The sequence below is a fragment of the Phyllostomus discolor genome, chromosome X, assembly GCF_004126475.2.
Source record: "Phyllostomus discolor isolate MPI-MPIP mPhyDis1 chromosome X, mPhyDis1.pri.v3, whole genome shotgun sequence".
Taxonomy (NCBI): Eukaryota; Metazoa; Chordata; class Mammalia; order Chiroptera; family Phyllostomidae; genus Phyllostomus; species Phyllostomus discolor.
Window position 1 is genome coordinate 4,244,013 of NC_050198.1, and position 17,071 is coordinate 4,261,083.

The 17,071-nt window shown below is 42.5% G+C and overlaps 1 protein-coding gene across 4 annotated transcripts in view; it reads right to left on the reverse strand.

The window, feature by feature from the left end:
- PIR (pirin) overlaps window positions 1–17,071 on the reverse strand; it is an 83,118-nt gene that overhangs the window by 37,955 nt on the left and 28,092 nt on the right. For all 4 annotated transcript variants that reach the window (XM_036016772.1, XM_036016771.1, XM_028523259.2 and 1 more), the window contains exons 4-5: window positions 14,822–14,905; window positions 11,883–12,089 (exon numbers count right to left, since the gene is read on the reverse strand). In XM_036016772.1, the coding sequence (XP_035872665.1) occupies window positions 11,883–12,089; window positions 14,822–14,905 (291 nt within the window). The remainder of the gene's footprint in view (window positions 1–11,882; window positions 12,090–14,821; window positions 14,906–17,071) is intronic.

A 17,071-nucleotide genomic window follows, 5' to 3' on the forward strand; every position in this document is an offset into this window, starting at 1 on the left:
CCACAAATGACCCCTAAATTTGCCAATAGGGAGCCTTCATATCCCTTATCACCCACACATGGGTAGCGTGTTCCAAGGTTGAGTCAGCAAATCTATTAACCAATGCTAGAATATTCTTCACAGGGCTTAATCATATTTTTAATTTCTATTAGTTACATTTGGTATTTACTAAGATGTTTTTATGAGTTCTTGCAAGAAAGTACATTGAGATGAGAAACTATTTGGCAAAGATAAGATTTCATTGAACTCTAGGGGCCGATAACTTTGTACAGATATGATTAAGGGAAAATTTATTATGGCACAGGGCTTCTCCTATGTGATCATTTGCAGGACATGGTGACATGGTCAGGGGTATCTGCTTGCACAGACATGAAGGTACCCTTTTGGCGTAGAAAAAAAGAGAAGTTTGTTCTGAAGCTTCCTTCCATGAAAATGAGCTACAGCAGGTGTGTCAGACTCATTTTCACCGGTGGACACATCAGCCTCACAGTTGCCTTCAAAGGGCTGAATGTAATTTCAACTCCTTAACAGTTAAGGAGTCATTACATTTATACAGTCCTAAAATTATTTTGGCTCTTTGAGGGCAACCGTGAGGCTGATGTGGCCCCCGGTGAAAATGAGCTTGACACCCTTGAGCTACAGCATTCCCAAACTAGAGAAAGAAACACTGAGAAAGTTTAAATACAGGGGCTGAATGGTGTGATAAGGAAGGGGTACTGTGCAAATAAAATAGGGCAAAATTAGAAAACCTGAGTGTGGGTCTAGGTTCCTTCCACAATGAGCTTTCTGACCTTGGGGAAGACTTTTTGCCTAGTTGGGTGCCAGCATTCTCATCTACAAAGTGGTGGAGCTGGAGAGCTGATCTCATATTGCTGCATAACACTCTGATTCCAATAGAAGTGCCGAAGGAAAAAGGGAAGAGTGTGTCTTAGTTGGCTCTGAAAAGCATCTTATACCATCAGGAATTCTAGACTTGTCCATTAAAGCAATGGAAGGAGTAAATGAATGGAACACTTCCTGTCCAACTATTACATAAAGGGGCCAGAGACAGCCCCTGTGTATTAGGCAAAAACGGCCCCCATGTTGTTTACTTCTTCATAGCATGATCGGGTCTTTAGCTCAAAGTCTGCTGGAGCCCAGCTTAAATTCTCACATATTGGATTGCTTTAAATATATTCTAAATTAACATATTTTAACCATGTTTGAGCCTACCTACTTTACAAACCCTGTGAAACCACACCCAATACCTGCTAGCCATAAATAACAAACCCTGCAGCTATAGAAGACCCCAAATTGCTGTTGCCCTTTGGAGTGCTCTGAAACGGAGACCCTCTACCTTATTGCTGAGTGGCATCACCTAGACAGGTAAGCCCCCTTCCCAATTTCCCTGACTCCCTCTGAAGGGCCCTTGCCTAATTCCTTTTCTGGATGGTGCCCTTAAGCCACTGGCTCTGATAGGTCTTCTACTGTGAGGAGAGTCCCTTCTCATGCAACCCTGTCCAAGCACCACCCAAATAAAGCTACTATGTTACCACCTCTCAAGAGCCTGTCTGCTCCTTGATCAGCCTCCAAATCCCCAAACTTAACTACACCAACCAATCTAAATAAAGTAAGCATACAAAGAGGCTCCAAAGTATCCAATATGGCCTTCCATCTATCTACAAACAAGAAGAGAGAAGATTCCCTACTTTTCAGCAACAGCTCTTAGAAACTGAAGAGGTGACCAAATCTGTTGACAGGCTGGAGACCTATGGAAGGGTCAGGACTTAGCTCCTAGCGGGGACAGGAAATGGTTCATGATTTCCTGGGCAAGTCGGAAGCGGTCAGCTCCTGAGTAAAATTACAGATGGGTCAAGGATTTCCTCTGAACCCTTCAGTATCCATCTCTCCTCTTAGGCCCTGTCTGACTTTAAAGTTTTTGTGGATAAAAACCTGCTTTCAGAAGAAAATCTGATTTATACTGAATTGTGTCAAACTGGTAATGACCTACATGAGCTTGCATTTAAGAGCATAAACTGGGCAGTGGCCATGAAGTTAGAATACCAGCTCTGTCTCTTACTAGATGCATAACTCTGGGCAAGTTGCTAATCTTGCCATGTCTTACTTCCTTTCCTCATTAGGTTGTTTGAGAAATTGATTGGATATATCTTACAGAGTGTCTCAACTTCACTAGCTCCTGATTCCTTAGCCACCTCTGGAGACCCCTGGATGCCATCACTGTTGTCATCTCTAGCTGCCTTGGCCTCTTCCTGACTGCCAAGTTATGAATGGCTTTGATGGCCCCCACAGCTGTGGGAGATACAGCAACTCCAGAGATCCTGGGCTTGACCTGATAGACGTACGAAGCATCTGGATCCACTCTCAGACTAGAAAGAAGGTCCTGGCCACCAGATGTGTATGTGGCCCCTCTTCAAGGGGCTAGGTGTCACAATTCAGAAGGGCATGGCATTAGCCCCATGGAGGTAGACTTTGACCAAAAAGGGAAGAAAGATGTGGGATGACAGAAAAATTCTCCCTTTCTTTCTTTCTCCATTAGGAAGTCTTAAAATCCAGTGTGCTGTTTACACTTACAGCACATTTCAGCTCACACTGGCGACATCTCAAGTGCTCAGGAGCTTCATGTGGCTAGTGACAACTCTATGGGGCGCTGACATCCTGAGTGCGTGGCATGTACCAGTTCCTTTGCTCCTGACTTAACTTGGGTTCTCTGGAAAACAGAGCCTAAGGCAGGCCTTAGGTACAATCCCAGGGAGAGTGAGGTAGAAGGATGTTCTTAACACCTGGTGCTTGGAGTTGCCACCAACACAAGCATCTAACTTTTCAAAAAAAGTAGGAATGATTGACCTTAGAGGGTGAAGGCACTACGGATGTCTGGTTTTGTTCTCCCAGCTGCCAATGCTCTGGACTAACTTCGCACAGCAATTTGCTATAGGTTATAACTGCTCTGGAGCTTGGAGATTTGCTTGTGCAATGAAATCTCATGGAAGTAGGGCTGGTATTGTGAAAACTGTATGCTTATTACCTTTTAGGGCTGTTTTTAAAGTGAGACAAATGAGAATTGAAATAGAATTAATTCAGGTTTGGCAGTCCTGATGCAGCCATACCCAGTCTAGGGGAGTCCACCCTGACTATAGTAGTTATGAAGAAAAAGAAAATCCATACTCTACCCAAGCAAAGCAGAGTTACAACTTGGTAAGTATGCTTTGGGATTTTATTTAGAATGTAATTAAGTCCATTTGGTTTGAAAGTTTTAAGTTGTTGTCTATGTTGGAGGACATTTATCTATCTACAGGAGCAGAATTCTTAATTAAGTTTCAAGTAATCAGAATGATCTCTGACACTAAATTTTCTCACTACATTTTAGTGTGAGTTTGGTCAAATTATTCAAAAGCTACATGATCCCAAGGATTTGTGCTCAGTCAAAATAAGGTAGTGTGTTTGCAGTTATCAACAGCATACCTTTACACAGGGCTGGGAAACAGTAGGTTTACAGTTGTGAGTATATGAAACAGTTTATTCTTATATTGTTATTTATTAATTATTGCATTAGTTTCCATAAAAACAACTGTAAACCTACTTTTGCCCACCCCTGTATATATGCCCGTAACATTCCTTAAAATATTGACATCTACCTCATTTATATCTACAAGGCTCAGCTTCTAATGCAACATGAAAAAACCTACTGAAGCTCCCTGAAGCTGCTCTGTATACTTTACTGTGGTTACAGGACATATATGTAATGTGTTCCGGAGGAAAGAGTTACTATATCCTAAAAGTACAAGCCTTGATAGCCATAGAAGTGATTACACTGACATGTAAAGCAGCCACTCACCTTCATGGTAGGTGACACCTTGGGGTTTTTTTATAGATTTCATTATCTTCTTAGTCAAAATTTTCTTGCTAACTTGTAATGCCAATGACTAGGGCCATTGATATATGAATGGCACAAGATGTGAATTCTGGTTTAAAAGTGCACCTATCCATTCTTCATTTACTGGCAGGGGAGGGTTTGTCAACACCACTAGAATGTACTTCCTAGGTGATAATGTTAGCAGGGACATCTTGAAGAAATAAGAACATCTGGCACCCTTTGTGCACACCAAGAATGGTATTTCTGGGGTGAGCGGGCTGCCCTGCACAAGAGCGAGCTATTGTGCAGCTGATCTGATCAGATGCTGACCACTGCTTATTTGAACATTCCTGACTGCAAATGAAGTGCCAACTATGGCTGCCTACCACAAGACAAGTCTTTGAAGTTGCTGGGTACATTTCTTTGGTGTCCTCCTATTTACAACAAGACTAACAGTCTGAATTGTGCCTATTCTCAACACGGAATCAGAACCAAGTTTTGCACTTGTCTGTGGAATGATACTAGTCATCTGCTTGGGCTACATGGTCTGTGTTGGGCAGCTCTTATGCAATGGGCTGCTTTGTGAACTTCAAGATGAGACAGGACTGCACACTGCACCCTTCCCTACCTTAACCTCAAACCATGCTATGGAAAACTCTGGGAGAGAGGGATGCAGAAATGTACACACAACCAAGGTCAGCCTTAGGGGAAATCCAGGAATAGGCAAACTTGGTCTTGGATTTTCTTCCAGTGCAATATTTTATATCATTTCCTTTTGCCCTGTCACAACCCTACAAAATCAGGTTGCCCATGCAGCAGCCCCTGCCCCCCATCATAATACCCATATACTCATTGCTCTCCTATTATCCAAGCCTTTTGTATAAGTTATTGTAAGACATGATCTCTGCTCCCTCTCTTGTCTTTCTTTCTCTCCCCCCATCCACACAATCAAAATCAATTCTCCCTCCTCCAGACTACCATGCAAGTTTTACATACTGCTATTTTAGCATTCCTCATAACACATTATACTAATGATGTTTGCCAGATTATGTCTCCAGCTAGAGTGTGACCTTATTTGATGACAGTGGTTGTATCTTATTCATATCATATCTCTAGGGCACTGCACATTGTGCACGCAGCAGGTGCCTAATGGCTGAAGGAATAGAACTCAGAGAGAAATGGGACACGTGAATTAAATAACTGCTAAAAAAAAGATAAATAACTGCCAGTTAAGAAATCTCATAGGTTGTAAAGACACATGGCTGTGTGCATCTGGGGCAGCTGAGAAGGCTTCAATGAAGAGCGGGGATGTAGCTTGGACCATAGTGAAGAGTGGCAAGGAGACAGAGAAGGGGAAATCAACTCCACATTTCTACTTTGCACTTGACAATGTCCCTTTCCCTCAAATACTGTTTCCCCTTTGTTTGACGTTAAAGGGAGCCCAGAAGGCCCTCTACCTTATGGTGGTATTTCCTTTCCTCTCTCTCTATACTCATGCATTGAAATACATTTATTTAATGCTTCAAAAGGGAAATTCAACTGGAATTCATTGGGTGATTGTGGATTTCTTAGGTGGGACTTTTTTACAGCATTTCTCATAATATCTAATTAAACATGGATCATAAAAGAAAAATCAATGGAGGTAAAAACCAGATGAGAATGAAATTCTTATCAGAAACATAAAATTGCATTATTAAAAATCTTGGATTCCTAAAATGATCAAACATATTAGTTTTCTAGAAACTACCTTATAGAGATAATGGCCATCTATTTATTAAAATATGCATTTTCTTTTGTATTCATACCTATTTTTCTTACACTGAAAATCTTGATTCCTAAAAATAGTAAGAAATTTACTGACTTGTTTGATTTTAAAACTGTTTTAAAATTGTAATGCCAACACTAACTATAACAATAAACTAACAAACAAAATAGAAACAGACTCAGAGAACAGACTGACAGCTGTCAGAGGGAAGGGGCATTACAGAGGTGGGAGAAAAAGGTGAAGGGATTAAGCAAAACAAAACTCATAGACACAGACAACAGCATGGTGGTTACCAGAGGGGAAGGGGGTGGGGGAGGTAGAAAAGGTAAAGGGGGCATATATGGTGACAGAAGGAGACGTGACTTGGGGTGGCGAACACACAGTACAATATACAGATGATGTGTTATAGAACTGTACCCCTGAAACATATGTAAGTTTATTAAGCAAGGTGACCCCAATAAATTCCATTTAAAAAATTTTGAAGTTGAAACTTTTTGTGCTATTCTTTTCGTCTTTAGAATATATCCCACTAAAAATGTACAGAGAACTATGTTTAAAACCCTTAAAATAAATATTTTCTCTGAGTGGTTATGTGGCTGATATCTTTACACAAATGTTAGGGTACTCATTTGTTTCCACTTGTTTTTCATTTTAAGATTTTTTTCTGGCTTGATGTTTTAAATATGTAAGCATTTACATCTTTCAAAATTAAAAATAAAACACACACTGAGAGAAGTCTCAGGTCCATCCCACCCAACCCCTCAGCCCAAAAGGAATGTTTTTAAAATCTCCAGCATTTAAGCCCATCACAGAGTACTCTGATTTATAAATAAAATAAATTAACAGAGAGGCCTTTGGAAGACAGGACTGCTTTCTGAGCAAGTGTTGTTTTCCCTCTGCTTGCTCTCAGGGACAGCTGGAGCTTGTCATCTCAAGCTCCCTGTCACAAACCCACCGCCTCCGACACAGGCTGTGCCATTAGGAGAATATCCATCATTCTCGTTTGAGCTGGATCCATAAGCTTGCTGGAACCCTTCAAAACTAAGAAGAGAAAAAGCAAGGTGTGCCTGTGCTACCTGTTTTCTTGATTTAATATTTTGTAAATGCTCTTTTGAGAGCTGGTTCTTTGAAGCAAGCTTAGAAAAGATAGATGAGGGGAAGAGCTGAGAATTTTGTATCAACTGTAAGGTTAGTGAGATCTATTTTAAAAGTATGGCATGCAGTCAAAGAATTCAGATTTCCCCTGAAACAGTGAAATAGGTACAATGCAAACATGTTCTGAGTTTACTCTCCAGTATTATGATTGTCAAAACCCCACAGCTGTTTGATCATGCTAAAAAAGTATTTCCCTAAAAAGCTACATAAATGGAAACTTGTCAATCAAACTAAGGTAGAAGGGATACTGACAAAATTGTATATCGATAATAAAAGTATTTCAAATGGCATTCTGCCCTTAAAGTTTGCTGGATGAAAACAAAACCTGAAAAAATGTGGTTTGCTCCCTGGTTTCTGAGCTCTCTAGTTTCAGGTGTGTCTCTCTAGTTCTGGTGTAGGAGAAAGTGTGTGTGCACGTGTTAATGGCCTGCGGTAGCCAAGAGACTGCATCAGTTCTCCAAATCGGAGGGGACAATCATAGACTTGGTTGTAAAGCTCCTGCCAGCCCACAGCCAACACAAGTTCCTAAGTGGGCAGAATGGGTTTTGGCTGGGAGAGAATTGCCTGGGAGACACAGGGTCTTCCAATGCCTGCAGGAGCTAAAGCAGGGTAAAGACTGGACATACCAAGCAGGGCTGCGGTGAAAGTTGGTATGTAGGTCCCGTACCTGAGATCAAGTCACGCCCTGAAAACCCACAGGAAAGATGCTAAAGCAGACAAGACACCTGCCTGTGGACCCCCAGAAAGAACCATGAGCCCCAAACCTCTGCTCCTCATTGTTGTCACTGCTTGAATTTAAGAAACCTGAAAGAAACAATTTGGGTCTTGAAAACAGCCTTGGATTCACTTTGAAAGAAAAAAACCAATCTGGTTTTTATCTCCCTACTTCCTGATCTCTTAAATCGTTTAAAATATAGTTTATTTTAAAATATAGTTTAGCTAATTTTATTGTTCACTCAACTCTTTAGTTAGCTCAAAGTAAGCTTACTGCAGTCATTCTTAATCCCTATATTGTCTTATCATCTTACACCTTTGCCCTCATTTCTCTTATTCCAGCATTCATTAACATTTTTTATTTCATGTATGGGCCCAGGAAATATTATTGATTGTCTTGTATGTATCTGAGTGAATTACATGACATGCTTGGCAAAGTCTTTTGGAAACATGGATTTTTAAGCTTTTGGCTATCATTCAATCCATGAATATGCAGTCTGTCCTTCCGAAGGGAGATTCTTTTGTTACATCTGTGGTCACATGAACACTGTACAGATTTTGCAAAGAAGAAAAAGAACAGTCAGTTATTGAAGACTGACCCTGTACCAGTTTTTGTTCTAAGTTCTGTACATATGTTAACCTATTTAATCCTCCCAAAGATCCTCTGGGTCATTATAAGTATCTCCATTTAACACATGAAAACCTTTTACAGATGAAAACCCTGAGGCCCAGCAGGCCTACGTGACTTCTTTAAGGTTAGTAGCCAGTGGTGGAATTGGCCTTGAACCCAGGCACTCAGGCTCCAGATCGCCTTTTTCTGACCCCAGTGGGACTGAGGCCTCCTTAAGGTTTGTTTCTGACATAATGGAATTTAAAACAGCAGGAGGCAAGGAGAGGCGTTTGTTGGAAGAAGAATCATGTTCCAGAGAGAATTGGCAATAAATATTGCTGATTGGCTGCCTGATAAGGATGGAATGGGATTTGGAGAATTTCATAGTCTCATGAAATAAACATGTGATTTTGACCTTCCAGAAGTGACAGAAACTATTCTAAGCATCCCATCTTTATCTCCCGTCCCCCACACTCTTCAGACTTCACTTTAGACTGTGCTCTTTTGGCAAAATGTTGCTCCAAATTGCTTGTAGCTTTCCAAGGGCTGAGACACATACAAATTGAGAAACAGGGACACATCTATCTTTGAAAGTATCAAAAGGACAATTGAGCTGCTTGCAAAAGCTAACAGTATCTTGCACAAAAAAAAAAAAACCCTCACCTTTATTGTGGATGTAGGAACTGAAGTCCAGAAAGGTTGGATTAAGATTTGCCGAAAGCCACAGTGCTGGACCTTATCATCTATGGGTTCATAATCAAACTGGTCCTCATGAGGAGACATTACACACGTTACAAATGGTCCCTAGACCACAGCCTCGGCATCATCTACCCGGGAGTGGTCAGAAATGCAGACACTCAAGCCCCACCTAGACCTGCTGATTCAGAATCTGCATTTTAACAAGGCACTCAGGTAATCATGGATTTTGAAGCTGGAGAAGTGCTGGAATGCTCACTAATTCCATTTTCTAGATATTTTAGTTGGGGTGATAGAAGTTGCTATTGACTCTACATTAGTTATAAGTATCAATACATCAATCTCTTGAAAGGTATATTTTCAGCCTCACCTGGTAATTGAACATAAAATTATCTTTGGTTTGTTTTATGTTATGATACATCTACACTTTTTAAGATCTAGTCATTCCTCAGTGAGCAGATATTAAGGCCTCAGATATCAACAACTATGTCTCTTATGAGACCCAGAAAAAAACTGGCCAATAGTTCCCCCATCTTTACACTGACTCGTGCTGGTGTCCTTTCTTCAGAGCAGTCAGTCCCTTTAGCATAGACAGCAGACATAAATCTCAGCCCACCTCCTGCCCAAGTTAACAGAAAGCAATCAAAGTAATAATAGTAACAGCTACTCCTTACGTGGTGCTTACAAGGTGTCTGATGTTGTTTTAATACATTAATGTATTAAACACTCCCTTAATCCTCTCAGAAATCCTATTCAATGGACAAGAACACAGAGGCAAAGAGAGGTTAAGGGACTTGCCCAAGGCCACACAGCTACTTCATGGTGGGGACTCTGATCCAGGCCATCTGTCTCCAGAGTCCAGGCTGTACCCACAGCAACACACTGCCTCTTAAAATTCAAAGTGATGCTGAGTTCCAAGAGCGCTTTATTAAAATGTTCTTATAACAAACATTGATCACTGACTTGGTAGAATGTAATTTACTTCAAAGATTTTACTCAACAAAAATAAAAAAAATTAGAGGCTAGCAGCTCCTAAGACATTGTTTTCCAAAATTAAAACATTATTTTTGTCTCTACTTCTTGGTTGTGACTGCAAGACTACACAATCTGCTGCTTGGAAGTGCTTGAAAATGTCCCTGTGCCTGTAATTGGAATCGACTCCGACATTAAAATTGTATTGTGTTTTCTATAAATGAGAAGCAGTTGGGAACTCAGAGGATTTGTGACATTGCTGGCTTTGCTCAGCTATTAAATCAGTGGTCTTGTTTCTCTTTTTAGCTACAGACAGCTCAACTTTTTTTGTAAAGAAAACCTTAAGGATAATTCCACAAAGCCTTGTGCTTTGGTTGAAGTGGAGAGTCCTGGAAACACAGACTGAAAAGCCCCCTGAGACACAGAGAAAGCAGCTTGTCATCTGCATGAGATGAGCTATCCTTACACCTACCTCCCTGACTCCACACACAGTAACGCCTTTTGCCTCATGCCAAGAAAATGCCACAGGCCCTGAATTCTCTTCTGTGGCACTGAAGGCAAGGGAATGCTTGCCACGCAGCTGGGAAGCACAGTGCCCAGTGCTCAGCAAAACAGAAATGGGTCAGAAACATGGTGAAGGGGCATGTTTCCGACTGCAAAGTGCACACAGAGAGCAGGCATATATGCTTAATAGGGAGCATATTTTGATTCTTTCTCCTTCAATTACTTCTGTTTGCAGTGGAAACACAAAGCAAAATAACGCACATGCCTAGGCCTGGTACACGTAAATGAACTATGGTTATAGTGTAGAAAATATAGAACCACTAAGTCCCAACCAATAATCACGAGCAACCTATTGCCCATGAAATACATCCCTCGCTGAGTGGCTGGCTAGAGTAGCCCACTGCCAAGCTATTGCCACTGTAGGTGCTTCTAAACCAAATTGAAATTTACAGAAATTAGCGTGTAAAATAGTTTTAAGTGCTGGGTGCCCACACAGAGAATGGCAAAGTGGTTCCCAATTTCTTGATGCTCTCAACTCCAGGTGGCATGTATGGAACTGGATGCCAGGGCCCCTCCCAGATCTCCTCGGATCCCTTTGAAACATTTCCGTGATCCCTACCCAAATTAATGGCCATGAGGGAGGAATTCATGGCCATGAGTAATGAAGCATGAAAGCCAAGCTGCCTAGCCCTGGGGTGGGTCAGGACAACTCAGAGGTGGACTGATCCTTAAGTCACTATCCTTTTGGGGAGTTGACCTGAGATGATACCCTTACTTGGCTCCCTACCCTTCCCTGTCCTGGTTCCTTAGTCTGTCCCCTCCCCCCACCACCCCCGGGCACTTCCTTTAAATCAGATGCACATGAATTCTCGTTTTGCATATGCTTTTAGGACACCCTACCTAAGAGACCACAGTATGCAGTTAACTCCCCAGCTGGACGTTACTTCAAACTTGGCCTCTCCAGCAGCAGATCTGGTGTGCAATTGCCACAGTACTTACCACATACCCTTCTCCTACCACAAATCTGTCCACAATTTTGACCCTTAGTTGATCTTACTTGATTCAAAAGGTGGGACCCTAAGCTGAAATATTGTAGTCTGCGTTGAGAAGAATGTACAGGGTATGATGTGTATGGGGTAAGTAAATGTTCAAATTAAATTTTAAAAACCTTTCTATGATGTAGCAGTGTATTTTCCTTACTACGTTGGACATATATAATTTACACAAACCTCCAGGGACTGGAGTTGGTTTTAGTTTTTGTTTGTTTCTTAAAATGTTCGTGATCTGGCAGTCCTAAGGAACTATGAAATTGCACGATAAGCAAAAGGAAAGAAGCTAAATCTGCACACATATTAAGATATACCTTGACAATTGCTTTTTGACCAAATTTGTAATATGAACTTGCTTTCTTGTCATTTTTGTAACTTTCTGGGTTTGCATGTGGCAAAAAAAAATTCTGGGTCCCCTTAGATTCCACATAGTCTGATGCCTTTGAAGCAAGTCCATCCTATAGGGCATGAACTGTCATAAACCCAGTGACAATTGACAACCTAGATGGGGCCAGGCTACGTCACTGAGCATCTCAATTTTCACCAACACATGGCAGCAGAGCTCACCTTGACTCCCAGGGCTTCTCCAGAGATGACAGCAACTGTCACACCATCCTTACTGGGTTTAGGAATTTCTTTACTTTTCAGTTCCTGGTACTGAGGCTCCACCATCTTCTCTGAGCTCCTCAAATTAACCCACAGTTGTAATCCATGGGCTGGCTCCTCTGAGCATGGCATCTCAGCGTGAAGAATGCCGCGGCCTGCAGTCATCCACTGTGAACACCAGACCAGAAGAGGGAAATATAACCCAGACTCCAACAAGTCTGCAGGTGGGACCATTATGACATGGTAACTAGAAAGGTAATTTAGAAGTGCTTTTTCACAGTTCTGGGCACCATGAGGAATAAGAAAACAACAATAACAACTGTTTGAATCCTTTCTAGTTTTTCTAATGTATCCCATGCTTCCCGTTTGAAATCAAAGCATCATGTCTCAAACTCACACAAATGGAAGGAGCCTGTGTTGGGTATCCCTGAGTCTTTAACTGAGCACTGAGATGAGGAGATGCAGGCAGACAGTATATCGGGGAATGCTCTTGGGAGCATCTTAAGAAGAAGAACAAAAAAAGCATGACTGGGTAAGTAGAAAAGCCAGCCAGCAATGCAGTTACAACAAAGGCCTTAGCCAATCCAACAGGGAGGTCTGGAGTTGGACAGACCTTCAGAATTGTCCCACATTAAGGCAAGGTAGCCCGGCTTTTTTATCCCCACATCAGCAAACCAGTGACTGTGCACCACCCCCCAGTAGGGAGCACAACCTTGTAAGAGACAGTCCCTGCTGCAGAGGTCAGAGCCCAGGGTAGGATGCAGCTGTGAGCCGTCAGCAGTTGATACTCGCAGCAGGTGGAGGAGGGACAAAGTGCAAGGGCCTAAAGATACATGTGCAGGCCCACGATGTCCACCACACTGTAGGTGAGTGACTTGAGTCTCTGCTTGCTCAATTCTGGCACAGGGACCCTCACTACTGGGAGAAAACAGTCATTGCCCCCACTGCTGTAGAGATTCTTAAAGCATTCGTTTATTTCCTTATTAAGAGTATGTTAGGGATGAAGAGATGAAACATGATAGATTTCCTGCCTGTCTTAGCTTGACTTCTCCCACAGAAGACCCTGAGATAAAAAATTCAGTGCAGGTCATTTATTTGGAAAGTGGTGCAGAAAGCGCAAGTAGGGAAGAGCAGGGAAGCGTGAGCTAGGCAAGGGAGGAAGGCAGGAAGAGTGGGCACCTGCAGATCAGACCCACTGGGATCCACAGACACACTTTAGAATCGCTGCATGGAGGCCAGAGCAGTCACCTCTTCCCTGGGCAGGTTATAACCAGTCATCATATAGACCTTTGTAGGCCGTCTCCACTTTATGTTCTGCTCCACTGAAAGGTTACTGTTCATTTTGTGTTGGGAACCGCCCTGACTGGTATCAGAAGCTGAAACCCCCACCTAGGCTAAGGCTAAGGGAATGCCCTTGGAACCGTAAGCCAGCAAGGAGACAAGGGCTTGTCTCCCTAGCAGGAGCTCTGCTTCTGCTGCTTTATTCATAACTGAACCCCAAAAAGCTTGGTCGGTTAGCCAAAGACGGGTAAGATTCCCCACGGGGGGGGAACGACCTAAGCCAGACACGATCACTTTGGGAGGTCCCCCAAAAGAAGGACTTGGGGGGCTGCAGCAAAAGAGGGTGACGGACCCTCGCTCCTCAGCTTTGACATAGCCTGAGTTCTCATCGTCTGGGAGAAAAAAATCTCCTTATCGCCTCAGTTCCCATGCTAAGCCTGAAACAATGACAGGGTGGTGCAGCTCTGTGCTGAAAGGGCAGATTCCCCGGGTGATCAGGCCTAAGAAAGAACATGTAAATTCCTGTGAAACCTTCTTTGTTTAGAATGCTCTCAGTTGAATGAGAGGGGTCCAAGGAGGAAGTTTGTTCCTCAAAGTCTTACAGCTCTTTGACCCCGACTCAACAGACCAGCAGAGTTCCTTGTTTTCTATGGTTCCTTACTTCCCCCTGATAAGTACTGTACTTTACCTGGATTATTATGCAAAATGAGCCCAATAAAAGCATGTATGGATGGTAAATCGGGGCGCCCCCCATTGGAGGGGTGGCCATTCTGTCCCTACTTCCCCACAGAAACTAGTCTTGTCTCTGTGCATGTGTGTTTGTTTCTCGCGTGTTTTTCGGCGAGCCATCCACAGCGTTCCATGGTCACTGCTGGCCGGTGACCCACGCGCAACAATTTTGGGCTACAACCGTCCTTTTGCTTTTCTGCCTTCAAATTCCATGTACATTGAAACACCATGACTCAAACATTTTGAGTCATCGATCTGCCAAGTATGTAAATGATCCCAGAAAATAACTGACACAGAGTTCAGACTTACAAAACTGGCAAAGATGACCCAAGCATTTCCTGGAGATTTTTAAATCTATTACATCTCAGACAAGAGTAGGATGGTGGCAGAGGTTTGGACAATTGTCTTAAGTTACAACACCTAGCCCTGCAAGCCAGCTGGAAGGTAAGTAGTAAATTGTCTCACATACAGTAGAAAGGTCTACAAAAATGAGGACTGAATATTGCAATCGGGACATCAGAGTGGCCATTACCTGAACAGCTCCAGTAAAGGTTTGGGGGATGCTGAGAGGCCAACTCTGAATTCAATGAATGAAGAATGAAATGGAAGATAAAGGAAATTGAGACAGTTACACTTGATTTGTCTTCTGAGAAATGTAAGAGAAACACTAGGTGGGAGCTAAAAGTGATTGAGAGGGTCAAGGAAAGTGTGAGAGAGAAATACAAGAGACCTTTGCAGGTTTCCAGGCTGAGTGGAAGGACCCATAGAAAGGCAAAGGTCAAAGATATACGAGACAGAGAGTAAAGTGTGAATGTAGTGGCAGTGGGCAGATGAAGCATGCATACCCAAAGACTATTAAACCATCAGTAATTCCTTGTCCTTGACCATACCTGCAGGTCTCCTGGGTTCAACTGACCAACGTGTCCACAGAAGTCTTCATGCGCCATGCTGCCACCTTCCAGGAGGTAAGATACCTTTGAAAAAACAAGCAGAAGAACAAGTAGGTGTTGGGTAGCTCCAAAGAGTTATTTATTTTTCCCATAGAAAACGTGTTCAGGTAGCCCTGGTTGGGTACTCAGTTGGTTAGGGTGTCATCCCAATACACCAAGGTGTGGAATCGATCCCCAGTCAGGGCACGTATGGGAGACAACCAATTGATGTTTCTCTCCCACATCGATGTTTGTCTTTTTCTATCTTTCCTTCCTTTTCTCTCTCTAAAACCAATCAATTTTAAAAAATTTAAAAAAGAAGTGGGAATGGCAAGAGATAAGCTTAGAGGAAACAGGAAGGGGCCAAGAAATAAAACCAATCATAGCGCTATTCAAGATACAGCACAGCCATAACCTTGGCCACCCATGGCCTTGTCCTGATCTATATCATGTGGCTCCTGCCACATCAGCCACAGTTGATTAAACCAGGGCAGGATCTCCTACAAAGTATTAGGGAAAACCTCTGCTGCCATTTTTTGGCATTTCCTATTCCAAGGAAGGTACTCCATTAACATCAACACTCCTAGGCTCTTGCTGCACTTCACCACCCCTGGAAGGGAACAATTTAATCTGATTGGTGGACACGGAAGCAGAAACGGCTTTCACAGCTCAAGCCCTGCCCCTCTCCTTCCTTTTGGGGAATCAGTCTGCCCACAGAAAGCAAATGTTCTCTTTTGTTCTTTGCCTCTGTGAGGAGAGCCGGCCCCCATGGTGATGATGGCCTGCAGGGTCCAGCAGAGCCTGTGATCTCTGAATAAAGTCTGTCTAAGTTTTAGGTGCAGTATTCAGAAGCCCAGCAGCCTGCAGATATAAGCTACATTCTCCAATCTCAGCTTTATCAGAAATAAAGGTATACATATTCTTGTCTGCCATCTTTCTTCCTCTTTTGTCTTCTCAAGTGGCTGAGAATCCAGGCTGGAAAAACAGGTATTATTTATTATGCCTCCTCATACCTGAAACTAAGGGCAATGAAAGATGTGATATCGTCATACTATTGATAGCCTTTATTGTACACTTATAATAAACCCACGTCTTCTTCAGCTAACTACTGAGTGCCGGTTCCTGAAATGAAATATTTGTAGAACACTTGCTACAGCGCAAATCAAGGCTAACTGATATGAGGACTCTCCACGTGCTCTCTGCATCCTGCAGAGCAAGGTCATTGAAATATGCTACATAAAGAATGGACTCTGCAGCAACTTTTATCCCAGCAGGTGACAAGCAGATGGCTACAGAAATGGGAGGTTCTAGGTCAATGTGCCAACTTCACTGGGCTAGAGGAAGCCCAGAGAGCTGGCAAAACCTTATTTCTGGGTGCATCTGTGAAGGTGTTTCTGGAAGAGACTAGCATTTGAATCCATAGACTAAAGAACATCTTCACCAGTGATGGGGGGCATCATCCAATCTCTTGAGGATCCAAACAGAGCAAAAAGGTGAAGGAAAAATGAATTCTTGCTCTCTGTTCTTTAGATAAAACCACTATCTTCTCCTGACCGCCGATCAGAGCTCTGACAGTCACCCTTCAGACTCTGAAACGTATACCCTAGTTCTCAGGCCTTGGGCCTGGAACTGATTTATACCACCGGCTCTCCTGGTTCTCCAGCTTGTAGACGCCAGATCATGACACTTCTCCACCTCTGTAACCATGTGAACCAATCCCTATAATAAACTCTTTATATTTATCTCTATATATTCCACTGATTCTGTTTTCTGGAGAACCCTGACAAGATTGTAAGTCTAAAACCCCCACCTTGGAAGTTGGTATTGTAATGACAACAGTGCAACCTTGGCTTGGAAACAGAAGAGATCCATTTGTGTGGGAAATGAATACATGACGACAGCCATTTCAAATCAGTGGGGCTTTGCCCCACTGCATTTTCCAACAAACAGTATGGGAACAATTGACTGAGCATAGAAAAAAAGAGAGTAAGCTTCCACTCTACACAGAAACATGTACCAAATGGATGAAGGATTTAGTATGTTTTTTATTTTGTAAAAGTTAAATATTTATTCCATGTCTTTTTTCCTTTTTATTGATTTTATTGGGGTGACATTGGTTAACAAAATTATATAGGTTTCAGGTGTACAATTCTATAATCCATCATCTGTATTTGTAGTGTGTATTCATTACTCCAAGTCGAGTCTCCTTCC